The 15,049-nt window shown below is 37.3% G+C and overlaps 1 protein-coding gene across 9 annotated transcripts in view; it reads right to left on the bottom strand.

The window, feature by feature from the left end:
- Positions 1–2,508: 2,508 nt before the first annotated feature.
- The window catches only part of COP1 (COP1 E3 ubiquitin ligase), a 248,876-nt gene continuing 236,335 nt past the window's right edge, over positions 2,509–15,049 (bottom strand). For all 9 annotated transcript variants that reach the window (XM_069065516.1, XM_069065509.1, XM_069065507.1 and 6 more), the window contains 2 exons: positions 6,291–6,335; positions 2,509–2,877 (listed from right to left, as the gene is read on the bottom strand). In XM_069065516.1, the coding sequence (XP_068921617.1) occupies positions 2,860–2,877; positions 6,291–6,335 (63 nt within the window). In that variant the 3' untranslated portion in view covers positions 2,509–2,859. The remainder of the gene's footprint in view (positions 2,878–6,290; positions 6,336–15,049) is intronic.

Here is a 15,049-nt window from a genome sequence, read left to right as displayed (position 1 = left end):
TCTACACTTGCAGGTATCTGTGAGATGTCTTCTTATAAGGTTCCTTGTTCTTGGATTACCTGTAGCCTCAGACAAAACATCATTTGCTCCTATGAAGATTTTCCTTAAAAATTAGACTAAATTGAAATCGGAACCTTTTTGAGTGCAGAAGTTCCCTGAACTGGTCTGTGTCACATGGATTCCCCAGATGAAAACACCAAGAGCTTCAGCTCTCCCTTCACCCCAAGTCCAGACTTCATCCCTGGGAACGAAGCTCCCTTTCCCAAAGCAGAACAACTCCCTCCTCTGAAACCTCAGCATTTTAAGAGTGAAGGAGGTTCAATGACAGGTTCAACCCTGACTCTGAGGCAGGCTTTCTACCCACTACTTACCTACCTTCGATTTTCCTTTTTAAAGAAGGAGCCAAGGGGCCTCACATGGTATGGAAAGGACTGTGAACCAGGAATTGTGGTTTAGTTCAGTGACCTCAAGGAAATTAATTCACATCCTTGAGACAATCTCCTCATCTAGAAAAGCAAGGTATCTGAGTTTCCCTCATGCTGTTAAGATTCTATTGCCTTTGTTGTGGTTCAGTTGTTCAATTATGTCCAACTTGTTGTGAACACATGGACCAAAGCACTCCAGTACTATCAGTGGAGTTTTCTTGGCAAAGGTACTGGAGTGGCACGCAATTTCTTTCTTTAGTGCATAAAGGCAAATAGAGGTTAAGTGACTTCTTCAAGGTCACACAGCTAGTGTCTGAGATCATTTTTGAACTTAGCTCTTCCTGACTCCTGTTCACCTCAGTTTCCTCATCTGTAATGAGGTAGTGATGAAAATGGCAAGCCAATCCAGCATTTTTGTGAAGAAAACACTAAATATGGTCAGTCAGACACAACTGAAAACAATTGAAGTTCCTGACTCCACGCCCAACACTCTATCCAATGAACCATGTACTTGTCTCCAAGGCAAGTAGAGATTAAGAGACTTGCCCAGGGTTACACAGCTAGTGTTTGAAGCTAGATTTGAACTCAGGTGTTCCTGATTCCAGGCAGTACACTCTACCCACTGGGCTTTCTAGCTGCCTATTATCTTACCATTGTGTAATACCAACTCACATTTAATGGACTGTGTTAATATACACTATTTTTCAGATATATATTTATATAGGTATGGTGTATATATGCATAAATATATATACACACACACATGCATGAGTTTGTATTTATTTCTCTACATATGTATACATTTCCCCAAAGGAAACTAGAGGGTTGAACTTTAAGTTTCTCTCCTTAAAATGATTTTTACTTGTCCAGAACACCTAAGAATTTCTCATAATATAGAGAAGCCTTACAGAAGAAGTCAGTATGATAAATACTATTCTTGCTATTTCTAAGTTTGGACAAAAGTCATGAACTTCCACTTTGCTTTCATGATGACCTGGACATACCTTGGTCAGAGTTTCTAAAATCTTTAAACCTCTACTTTCAGGTACCACAGCCTGGCCACTAATTGCTGAGAGTAGAAGGAGCATCTCTTCAGGGCCAGCCTCGGTAGCTGACAGGTGTCAGTTTAGAGTGATGTTGGACTCTTCACCAGAGAGGCATCAGATGTAATTGTAATGTTCTCAGAACACTCAGAGACCTTCAAGATGGAATTATCTTGATACGATGGATTAATAGTTTCAATGGTTTGGGGTTAGGGAGGAACACTGTGATAAATACATCACCCTATCATTTTATATGTGTCAAGCTACGACCTAAATCAAACCTCAGGCCATTCTTACATATATAAAATGTGTAAGGTGAAATTTTCTGGAAGCAAAGTCTTTTGGTGAAAATAGACTTCAAGGTTTTTAGCTTTAGTCCTTGTCTCCTTTTTCTTTTTCACAGCTTCTTGGCTGTGGGATTACTTCTTTTTTTTTTAAATAACAACTTGAAAACTATTTAAAAAATTAACTACACTGCCCAAGAGACTCATGGCTCAGAGAGTTGGGTAATAGGATTTCAAACCTTTCTCCTTTAGTCATGGCACAAATCTAGCCTGGGCTGGAACTGAAAACTGTGACAATCTGATAGCTGTGTTTCACATAAACTGGGTTAGATGGATATCCATGTGACATTAAGTAGACTTGAGAGCACTGAGCTGTCTGGGAGCATAGCCTATGGAGTGTTCTTGGTAGGTCAGGATCTGAAAACCCTGACCAGGAGCAGGGACAAAGCTGGGCTCTGATTGCTGACATTAATTCTGTTCAGAGAATTTAGACAGGAGTTAATACCATGATGTTATTAACCCTCTCTTGTAAGCATTCGAATGAAGAAAAAAAAAACCCTCATTCTTCTTTCTTGTCACATTTCTCTATTAAATAATTTCAAATTCCATCTGTAATTGCTCATTCTATGTAACTCTCTTGTCCATGACTAGAGCTAACGACTCACTAGCTCTCAGTTCTGTGGTTCTTAGAGATTTTTCTCCCTTAAAAAGCAAATCTGTCCTTACATTTAATGATAGAAAGTTCCCTACCTTAGCTATGGCTCAATAAACTTTTATTCTTTTTTTTGTTATTTGTTTTTATTTAAAAGAATTTGTTTCCCTATCATAAAAATTAGACAACCACACCACCAGCAGCAGCAGCAAAGTCCGTGGAGTTATGTTGATGGTGGAGAGTTCACTGGGTGTTCCCAGTGTCTCAGAGGTCCTAAAGAGTCCGTAGATGGGGGAAAGGGATGAAAAAAAAGGAGAAAAAGTTGAAAACAACCCAAAAAAACCCATGATGGTTTCAGGGAGGGACACCATCTGAAGGTTTCTTTTCTTCTCTCATGGTGAACTGCAGATATGTTTCAGCAGGACCCAGTAAATCTTTTCTTGAGGGATGATCTTTCATACCAGCTCGAGCACCTAATTTAAAAAAGAAAGACCAGAATATACGAATGCAATTTAAAAGTGTAGCTGGCATAAAACTGTAAATAATACCCAAACAAGATCCACTAAACCTTTTTGTCCATTTCTCTAAGAATAGACAAAGGGCACAACAGTTAAAGGGCTGAATGTGGAGTCAAGAAGCCTTGAGTCTGGATCCTGTCACAGACACTGAGATGCTGTGTGACCAAGGGTAAGTCACTTAATTATAGAACTTGCCCCATAGGGTTGTTGTGAATATTGAGTGTAATAATGAATATAAAGTGCTTTGCAAACCTTAAAATATTACATAAAATGTTCGCTGTTGTTATCATCACCATCATTAGCTACTTTGAAAATACAACAGATTTTGAAGGGATTTATCAGTTGCTTTTTCTTTTTAAGATAGAGTGTTATGTTGGGCGTCTAGATTTTAAAATGATGCAAGTCATTACCAGAAATTATAAGCTCATTTCACAATGTTCTAAAAAACTGGTGAGTACAGACTGAATGTTTGTGAATAATAAGTCAATTTCTTTTTTTAAATGCATTCTTTCAAATTAGTTTCTTGCCATAGTTAGCTAAGGAGCCTGGAAAGTAAAGTAGAACAAGTACCAAGCAGTCAATAAGCACTGATTAAGCACCGACTATGTGCAGGGCACTGGGGATACAAAAAGAGGCAAAAGGCAGCCCCTGCCCTGAGAATCTCAGAGTCTAATGGGTGAGACAACAGGGAAGCAAGTGTGTGCAAACGGAGTGAACCTGGTGATGCTCAGCAGGGAGGATGGATGCTATGGAGGCTTCATGTATTTATATGTAAAAGAGATCGGTATATTTACATAATAGTAAAAATAATAACAACTAGGATTTGTATAGTATTTTAAGGATTACAAAGCAATTCACATGGCTTTGTTCTCTGGTATGACCACATGAAAGGGGAAATCTTCATCCATCACCCAGTCCTTCTGCTAGGAAACAGGCACAGAAGGAGGCACTGGCTCATTAGGAAGTGGAGATCCTGGGACTAAGGCCAGTTCTGACCCCCACCCCAGGTCAGAGCTCCTTCTACCCTACCATGCTGCTGCTCATGAAATGTGCAACATTCCCCCAGATTCACAGAATGGACTGCACATCATAGAGGATTGGTATTTATTTGCTACTTGTGTTTGTTCAATAAAAATAAGGACCATAGGCATTATCAGCTGAGATTTCATACATTATTTCTTTCATTGTTTACTTAGTGAAATGATCAAATATCAAGATTATTTGAGTTAAATCTGCATCTTGACAAAAGATTCACTTTCTATTCAGTAACTGTTACCATAATCTTGCAGTAATCACTTCATTTCAACAGCAAAGATGTGACTTAGCAGGCGGCTAGGTGACTCAGTGAATAGAACAGAGCACCAGCCCTGGAGTCAGGAGGACCTGAGTTCAAATCCGGCATCAGATACCTAACACAAAAACTAGCCATGTGACCTTGGCCAAGTCACTTAACCCCAATTTGCCCTCCAAAAAGCAAAAAATAAATACATAAATAAATTATTGAGTTACACATGGTAAATGCTGTATTTGGGGCGGCTAGGTGGCGCAATGAGTAAGAGAGCCGGCCCCAGAGTCGGGAGGACCCAGGACTGGTTCCGGCCTCAGATACTTAACACCCACACAAAAAAACTGGCCGTGTAACCTTGGGCAAGTTACTTAACCCCAACTGCTTTAAAAAAAAAAAAAAGATAGGACTTAGCATGAAGAAGCTATGATGCTATGCTATACTGTGAAACCAATCAAGATCAACAGGCAGGTATGATGACAAAAACAGTAGATCTGGTTTGGAACAGAAATACAGAGCACAAGAAAATTGGCAAAACTGTGATTTTAAAAAGTTAATTGGACATTCCAATTTCAGGTGCCAAAGATTTAAATGTTCAGTCTTTTCCTTTAGCTTTTCTAGAGTCTGATTTGCCCAAGAGCTTTCATAATACCTTTTGTATTACTTTGATAAAGTAATACTAAGCAAACTACTTAACATAAAAGGCTGACGCTGAGCAGATTCTAGGTATTGTCAGTGGGACTTTGTTCACACATTATGTAGTTCTGAGAGCCGGCATATGTAGCAGCTTTCAAGGTCAACAATTCTAACAGCCTCAAAGACATAATTTGCAGGAGAAGAACAAGATGCAGCTTCCTCAGTGATGTGTATGGCCTTGTACTGAGAGGAAGACAAGGGAGAACTGAAATATGAGATGCAAAGAACCTCCTCTACCTGTTAGAGGGTAACAAATAGTGATCACTTAAGGAGCCTGGCTTTTGTTTAAGCTACTCGCCATTCTCTAATTAGATTTTCAAGCCAGTGGAGCAGTAGTTAGTGGAGTACAAGAGGATATAACTTAAGATAAATTAATTCAGGTAGCTAGCACTCTGACTCTCCCTGCTTCCTGAAAATTTACTCATTGGCTTCCTGTTGTATGGATGAGTTGGATTTGAAGTTGGTTTAGGGGTTGCTAGGTCGACATTCTTTTCTCATTAACAAGCAATAAATTTGTTCGTCTCTGGGAAGGACATCTATGCAAAATATGAGTGCTTAATGCCAAGTGAAAGCAGGATCACTAGGCATATTAATAAAAACAGCCACCTCTGCTTCCACATAAACAGAGATTACATGAAAGAGTAACTCAGACATAAGGAAAGATAAAGTGCTAGGTAAATCCATTTGTTATTAAAAAAAAAAAAAACAGAAATCTCATTGTTTACCTCTGGATTTCTAATTCAATCAGTCATGGTCAACTGCATTAGAGGAAGTGCTACAGTTAACCAAAGTCACAAATAAACAAAAGAAAATTTTCTTAGGCTCACAGTCACAAAATTAAGTGTGCAAAAAATTCTATGTGTCAGAAATTAAAACAATGGTGTGTGGAGGGAGGGGAATTAAGGGATGCTGAGAGACACTGAAGTTTTTGATTCCCAATAACAGCTGCTCTTTGATGACTAAATGGCTCTTGCGGCCAGAGAGGCATAGAGATGGGAAAAGAGGGAAAATTCACAAAGGAAAAAAAAAAGAGTAAAACAACAGCACAGCATTATTAATCTCTATGAAATGTCTGTTTCCTAATATACTTTGGTCCCTGTCCAATACTACAAAGGCATTCTAAAGGAATTCTGATACTGTAGCTGTTGGGCAGTGCCAGTGTCTTCTCCAAGGCTAAAAATTAATTGGTTCCATCCTGCTCCCCCATCATCACCCACCAAGCTGGTGATAGGGGCAACAGCCATCATTTTAAATTACAAGCATACAAGTGTCTGGGTTGGTCTCCCCTAATGGCTTATTCAAAGTGTATAAATTTCCATGACCTTTTTAACATTCTAAAAAGGGACCCATGTTCAAAATGGTGATGCAAGGAAAAAAAATATCTTACCTTAATTGTCCCCTGACTGTTAGCAGCAATCAACACATTGGATTCCTAGAAAAGAAAAAGGAACTTTTAGTGTCTGACTAGACCACCTTATTAGAAGGTACTAAAACTTTCAGGATATCTGCAATAAATTGAAGCAGGAAAAGATCTACCATTAACAATCTACTCTCTTTTGACAAAGTTAGGACTACATTAGGTGTTACTTATTAGAAGACTGCCTAAAATTATAAATGCTTCTAAGAGAGACAGGTAGATACTTTACAAAAACAAAATAATGGCTGGATTCCTAATACCTTAGGAGTTAACACAAAGATGGTAGGACATCCTTCAACTTTGCACCTCCACTTTGCATCTGTAGCTTTGTCTGGTTTCAACTCTAAGAAACAAGATGTTCCTGCCTATCCTGCTTTCCAGTCTCCTTTTATGTGCTATCTTCTTCCATTAGGTTGTAAGCTCCTTGAGAGCAGGGACTACCTTTCTTTTTTGCATCCCCAGCACTTAGCACAGAGCCCAGCACACAGTAGATGCTTAATAAATGTTTAATGAATTGTAAGTTGACAAAGAATGACATAATAACACATTTTTTTCCTAAGAGTCGTCTCTCAACCACTTAAATAAACAGGATTAAGCTACTTTTCAGAAATCTATGTATCTATCTATCTAGCCTAGCTAAAAGGAGATATGTATCTGAATAGATCTCCTTACATCTAATGCAGAAATAAGATTAGATTAAAAAAAAAAACCTTCTGTTACAAAGGACTAGAAATGATGAGTTCAAGGTTATCATCATTGGGTTTAAATGATTTTGTTTGCATTTTGCATGCCCGGAAATCTTAGATGCTGGTATAGTCTGACAGGGTACCATTTTCAATAAACTCTCTCTCAACAGGTTACTTTTATTGCTAAATAATACAAAAATGCCAGCAGGTAATTCTTGTTTGTCACTTTTCTTTCTGGGGAGCCTGTCCTTTCTAGCAATGCTTTTAGGGGCGCTAAACTAAAGGGGTTAGTTGCCTTTATCTTCACTATAAAGAGAAAACAGGAAAAGATAATTTGAAAATTATCATTAAATTTATTACTAAATGAGAGAGAGAGAACACAAGTAGCATGTATGCACATACACAAAGAGGATAATTTATTTGAAAAGTCAATAACATTATATTTGCTTATACTATAATTAAACTTGTGTGACCCCTAGAGAATATGAACATAATTTTGGATAATCCATTAGACAACATTCATTCTCAGACATTAAAATCCAAAGGATGCTATGAAATAAAAACTATTCTTACTGTATGTACTACTTATTTGTAGTGATATATATGCACAATTGTAACTAAAACCAATCTAATGTTAATGCTGATGGTAAAGTCTACAAAAAACAAAAACCAAAAAATGTATGCTGCAAGTCATTTAAGTTCTAGGATGGATTTCACTGCTTATCAAAAGAATGATTAAAATATTCCATGACTTGTTAACATGCTATATATATAGCTTTAAAAAAAAAAGTTACACATTTACCAAATGGAAAGAATAAATATTTCTGTCATTCCCCTGAAATAAAAGCTATGTTGACAAAATGGTTACTTATTTCTCATTTTTGTTGGAAGAAAGATATAAACTACTGTTCAGTAGTGTTAAAATGTTGCTTCTTTACCATTTTCTCTCCCCTAAATGTTAGCTTTTCAACAGACAGTACTTATAAGAAAAAAAAACAACAACAACAAAGGATCTCATCTTGATAATAGGATTAGAAAAAAATGCTTCCCTTTCATAAGGACAGCTAGCCATTTGGGCTACCATCAAAAATATTTAGCATGTTAGAAAAAAAGTAATTTGGGGCGGCCAGGTGGCTCAGCGAGTAAGAGCACCAGCCCCAGTGTTGGGATGACCTGGGGATCAAATCCACTTAGCACCACACCCAGAAATAATTGGCCGTGTAACCTTGAGCAAGTTACTTAATCCCAATTGCTTTAAAAAAAAAAAAAAAGGAATTTAATAAATAGCCTCTGTTATTAAGCAGGGAAAATAACTTCCCAAAGTGTGCTACTACCATCAGACTCACTGTTTCTTCACAATGAGTCATAATACAGATTGTTGCTATGCCATGCTGATCCTAGGGGATTCTTCCAAAACCATCTCTACTTGTATCCAAGTACACCGGTCCAAGGCCGTAGGGAAGAGCACTTTTGCCACTACAGACAGAAAAATAAATGAATCCAAACTGTGACACACGAGAATTCTATACGATGACTAGAACAATTCTCTCAAAGCTACACGCTTCACTTCAGAAGGGTAATAAACATTTCTTCCTGGGAGAATTTCACATAAGTCCCTTTAAATCAGTGAATGTGTGTTAAGTGTTTATAATATTTCATGGCTCAGAGGAACTCTACAGAAGTCAGTTAACAAGTCATTTATTAAGCGCTTACTGTGTGCCAGGCACTGAAGTGCTCAGGATACAAAGGGAAACAAAAATGCAGCTCCTATCCTTAGGATCTCTTTTTAAAGGGGAAGACAATTACACTGCCAAGACAGACACAATGTAAACAGGAGGTAATCTTAGAGGAAAGACACCAGTAGTAAGGGGAGACCAGGAAAGGTGTCTGTAGGATTTGTACTAAAGGAAGCCAGGGGGCTGGAGGTGAAGGGGAAGGAGGAATAAAAGGCTCCAAGCCAGGAGATGAAGTATCATTTGATAACAGTGCATGTGGAAGGGAGTAAAGTGTAAGAAGACTGGGAAGGAAAAATGGAAGAGGACAGGTTGTGAAGGGCTGTTTTCATTTACCTCACTGCTGCGGAATGAGGTGCTGCACTTTATTTTTCCAAAGAACTGCAGTGAGCTCTTGTTTTTACATTAAATATTTTTGATAAAATCTTGTTAAATTTAATACATTATTTCCTTGATTTCTTTAACAGTATCCTATACCTGATTTAACCGGTTCTTGACAGTTCTGGGTTATATATCACATTATGCTATGATACTTTCAGCACTCAGTGAGGATTTGCTCTCTATGATTCTACAATATTCCATCTCTTTTCTCAGTCTCAAACTCTGCCCTTACGTTGGAGGACATTGACATACATGTCAATGTACCTTAAAATATCCTCGTTTGTATTATCTCTAGTGCTTAGCACAATACCTGACACACAATAAGGATTTAATAAATGTTCCTGCATTTATTATCACTATCTATATAATAACTAAGCATCACCATATCTACCTTACCACCTACTCAAGTACCTAGGTACCTAGTTACCATGCTACTCAAAAATCCTGAGTAACTCCCTATTACCTCTAGGATAATATACAGAACTCCCAAGCTTGGCATTTAAAGCCCTCCATAATGTAACTCCTACCTAACCTTCCAATTTTATTTCATATTACTCCCCTTTCCTACTCTCCACTCTAGTTAGGTCTGGTAGCAGCTCCCACACATGACCTTCCCTTTCCTGTATTTGTATCCCATCTTTTGCAATGTACTTCTGCCCCAAGAGAATCCCTTTGAAGAACAGTTGAGAGCCACCTCCTGATCAAGTCTTTCTTTATTCTCCCAGTGCTGGCATTCTCTCCCCTGGAAATGATTTTGTATCACTTCTTTTCCCAGCACCTCTGAATTCTAATGCTTTCACTCTCTTGTTTCCTAGTTATCCTATGTATAATTTGTACTTATTTATTTGTTTGTCTCATTAGACTGTGGACTCCTTAAATGCAGGGCCTGGGTTTGTTTGTTTTTTTTAATCTCTTTCTGTATCTTCAGTGCATAGCAAGATGCCTGGTACATAGTAGGTGCTTAATTAATGTTTACTGAGGTAATGGAAGAGAAGCTGGACCATCCTATTGCCCTGACTAAGTTCAGGTAAACAAACTTGGACACTGGTAGACTGTTGAGATAGTGTGAATGATTTCTGAAAGATTATGGATGTTGGGAGAGGTTTAACAGTATTGAAGACATATATAAATTACAATTTTAAAAAATTGATTTAAGTTGAAATAAAAAAAAACAATTGGCCAATGAGACTGACGTTGATCTCTGGAAAAATTCTAGAATGTATTGTTAGAAAGATGGCTTGTGAACATTTAGAAAAGAAAGTGATTACTAAGAACCAGCATGATTTTATGAAGAATATAATATGCCAGACTAAATGTCCTTTTTTGACATATTTACCAACCAGCAAATTAGGGGAAAATTGTATATATGGCTTAACTAAATTTTAGCAAAGTATGATACTATCTCTCATAATATCCCAGTAGATAAAATAAGGATATCTGCATTAGGTAAGAATATAATTAGAGGGACTGAGAACCTGCTGAATGACAGAACCACAAGGATAGTCATTAAGTCAATGTCAAGCTGACAAAAAGTCTCTAGTGGAGTGCCCCATGGACTGTTCTTGGCTATGTGCTTTTTAACATTTTTTTATTGGTGACTTGGTGGCACCCTTATCAGAATGGAGACTGCACAATGCTAAGAGGAATAACATGATAGATGACTAAGGATTCAGAAAGACTCTGGCAGGATGAAATGATGGGCTGGAACTAATGAAGTAAATTTGATGAGGATAAGTTTTCCTTAAAAGGATTAATAAATCAACTTCACAACTATTAGATGGAGGAAGCATTAGTAGATAGCAGTTCAGAAGAAAAGGTTCCAGCAGCTTAGAAAGATGATCTTCCAGCTCCCTAAAACTAAAGGGAGTTCTCATTTTAGTGAGATTTTCTTGATGTTTTAGAGGGGAGTATTGGTCATACTCGGGTTGGGCTGCATTGATCTAGATGGATTTTAGGGAGAGACAACACTATGTAATGGTAAAAGTGGGGAAAGATTTGGAATCAAAGGATCTGAGTTCAAATCCTGGCTCTGTAATTTATTACTTTTATAACAAGTCACACTTTGGGGGGTCTATACTAATTTATAAAAAAGGAAGGTTGGACTATGATCCTTCCAAAACTGAAGATTCTATAACTTGCTGATTCTGTGAACAGCCAAAGGAAGAATTTTCCATGTATGTGGATCACTGTATAGAATAACATAAGCTCCACGTAGAGGCTCAGATTTTTCAAGTTGAATTTTATCAAAGATTCCTAGCAGATGTGGTTACACTTTCTCCTGAAACAAAAGTGTCACATTTTCCTTTTATGATCTCTGTTGCATAAACAATAGGAAGGAGCCTTGAAAACTTTGTTGAGAAAAGCACTGATGTGTTTTTACATGGCCAGTTTTTTTGTGTGGGTGTTAAGTATCTGAGGCCAGAACCAATCCCAGGTCCTCCCGACTCCGGGGCCGGCACTCTTACTCACTGCGCCACCTAGCCTCCCCTTGCTTTCACCTTTCAAGCTAGGAAACTCTATAGGTGAGATTTATTATAGCAGAACTATATTTAGTATATAGTATATATATATAGCAGAATATATTTATCATAGCAGATCTGTTCACATTTGTCCTCCAGAAGGAATAGCTCTCTTAATGGCAGTGAATTTTCTCCTGAATGTGTCCACTGAGTTTAAATTGTACATCTATTTTAGGCCTTTGAACTAATATCTACTACAATGAAAATGGTAAATTAGTATATGCCATATAGTTTCTACAAGTATTAAACCAGGTCCCTAGAGGGCATAGCTTACTCTGTGTTCACGGCTAAGGAACATACCTGATCCTATTACTCATAGAATTTTTTAAACAGAAGAAAATAAGGCTCAGGGAGGTAAAATGACTCAGTTCTGCATATCTTCACTTTTTCAGACTTAAGGATTCTCTTATATTTATGAATTGATGTCTTCTACTCTCAGTGCCTAATGACAATTCTCTGCTTCTACAGTGTGTGTGTGTGCGTGTGTGTGTGTGTGAGAGAGAGAGATTTTTTCTCTACCATTAAGATTTTCTGTCCAAACACTTTCTAAAATTAAAGAAGTTTTATTTTTCACTAAAAATTCATGGATAGATTCCAGGTGGTTAAATCAAATTTGATTTTTGCTTCTGACTCCTTCAGAAGTACACAGCTTTCCAATTCTTTGGCCCTTTCAGCTTCTCAGTTCCTTCCTTCAAGAGAGGCTGGGACAACATGCAGAGCATTTCAGCTGACTTTTTTAGATCAATGCTAAATTACATGACACCACTCAAAACCACTTCCAGTCTTCTTGTCCCTCTCCCTTTAGAATTTTTCAAACTAACCTATGCCATTCTATGTTTTCTCAATGGAATCTTTGGATTTAAGCAACAGTTGAATTAAAGCATGCTCTCCAGCAACTTGTTGCCTCATACTCTGGAGCCATAAGTTCTCTTGTCGTACAGAAGCATTCTATTATTAAACCCACTGTTTGGATGGCATCTTCTTTATCATGTTTTTGTTTTCTTGGATTTCACAATGCAACACATTTCATTTTTATTTAGATTAGATTCAGAAGATCTCTACTGTTTAACTGGAAGTTTTTTCCCCCGATATACAGACCAATCTACATCAGTACCCAGACAGTTTGTAGAAGTATACACAAATGCATCTACAAATTCCAAGCGGGAATGAAAACGTACTAAGAGAAAAAGTTTCCAATCAAATGAGTTTTTTTCTTCAAATGTATCACTTCATTTCCACATGTGGCTTTTCAGAACTGCCTCAGAAGAGCTTCTGTAAATATTTAAGAGGGATGACCAAACAGGCAAAATACAAACTCTTTTGATAACTGGCTCTGATGTTCCACTGGAGGCACTATTATTCCCTATTAGCTCTCTCTAAAAAAGTAGCAGGATACAATTGTGTTAAGATGACAAGCAGTCAGGGTAATAAGGATGCTAGGCTGCTGGGGGACATGGTGGCTACAGCATTGTGCTTGGAGTCAGGAAGACCTGAATTAAAATGTGACCTCAGATACTCAATGTGTCATCTTGGGCAAGTCACTTGATTTGCCTGCCTCAGTTTCCTCATTTGCAGAATGGGAATGATAATAGTGCCTACCTCTTAGAGTCATTATCTCTATAGGTTACATCTAAATCCAGAGTTCCATTATCAGACCTTACTTCTGGACTTTAAAAAAGTCACTTAGGATGTTAGGATTCAGAGATGTAAAGAACCTTAGAGATTATCTACTCCAACTCTTATTTGACAGACGAGAAAACTGAGGCCCCCTAGGAAGGAAATGAATGACTTGTCCAAGGTTAACCTCTGTTCCCTAATTTTACACCTTTACTGGAATGTTCAGAAAGTTACTGTGATCCTTTTTACAAAATATTTTCTTTTTACAGGGGCTCTTGATGTTCAAATGGAAGCATTATGTTTGCCACTAGCTCCATGTAAGACATTGTATAATATGCTAACTAAAAATGTAGCCTCCTATGGTAGCATCAGGTGCAGGACTGAGGCATAAAAAGTCTGTCATAACCCGAATCCAATCCTACCATTACTGTCTTATTGTACATAATTCCCCCTCCATTAACCTTCTAGCCCAACTGGTCTTTTTCTATCCCTCACACAGGTCACTCCATCTCCCATCTCCTTGTTTTTGCATAGGCTGTGCCCCATTCCCAGAATTCATTCTTCCATTTCACTGTCACCTCCTAAAATCCCAGTTTGCTTCAAAGTTTAGCTTAACCACTACTTTTTTACATGCTGCACCTGATTCCCCGATACTGGGGCCTCTCATTAACTACCAAAATGTGTTTGAATAAAATAGTTTATGGTCTGTGAGAAAAACCGTTTTCTTTCTTAGTCTAATGACATCCCCAAACCAGATTTTTTAAACATTATTTAGTTAAGAATACATTTCAAAGAAACAATCTTGAGGCAAATACAGGCAGGTATTCTTGTTCAGTTCCCAGGATATATACACCAACACATAAAACCTTTTAAGAGTACTGGATCTTTAGTAGACTTCTGCAAACATTAGCATTTTCTTTAAAATTAGGTTTAAACCTAGGACTAACACAAAGTAAGACGTATGAAGCAGTAAATGTGTGAGGTTTTCTCAAACCAGATCCTAGCATGTCACAGACTAGTTCTATTTAAATTGGGCGCTTAAAAAATGTTTGAGCACACAACTAGTAAGTAGCAAAGCCTATATTCAAACCCAGGTCTTCTGACTTCAAAGCCCAGTGCTTTTTCACACCTAATCTACACTGCCTCTCTCAAAGTATCTTCTCTGAATAAAATGACAGGAAGCTTCCTAATTCAGTAACAATTAGGAGAACCATTCTTAGAATCAATTAATAAGCATTTATTACACACTATGTGCCCAGATACTGTGCTAAATGCTGGCGAATGCTAGAAAATGGAGATTGGAAAGATATTTTGTGTCACCATTACCACACTAGAGAGACTAGAGGTTTCTTCATACCAAAAGGCAATCTTATAAAAAATGGTAATTCTTACCGGGCATGAGAAATAAACTATAGAATACATCCAAACCTTTACTGAAATTTAAAACAAGGTCTACTTCAGCCTTGCAAATATATACAAAATAAAATTTTGCATGGTATGCTATCTTTGGTTAAAGAAAATAAAAATAAATTGTAAAGAATATTAATCTATTTTATCTTCTATATTCCTAAGTTAAGCTGCTGCTTCTCTTAGACAAGTGGGTTAGTTAATTCATGATTAACCTAATAAGTAAAATCTCCATGTATAGTTTATGTAAATCTTATCAGCATCTGAAGAGAAAACTCAAGCCATTAATAATACAATTAAGATTCATTCAAAAAGGTTAGAAATCATGTACAGTATCATTTGATAGATGTGTTATTTTTTAAATGAAATTCCCTAAAGAGAATAAT

Source organism: Petaurus breviceps, unplaced genomic scaffold (genome assembly GCF_028583685.1).
Source record: "Petaurus breviceps papuanus isolate PSGF00001 unplaced genomic scaffold, PetGlider_PUasm1.0 90692, whole genome shotgun sequence".
NCBI classification, from domain to species: domain Eukaryota; kingdom Metazoa; phylum Chordata; class Mammalia; order Diprotodontia; family Petauridae; genus Petaurus; species Petaurus breviceps.
This window is presented reverse-complemented; position numbering and strand designations above follow the sequence as displayed.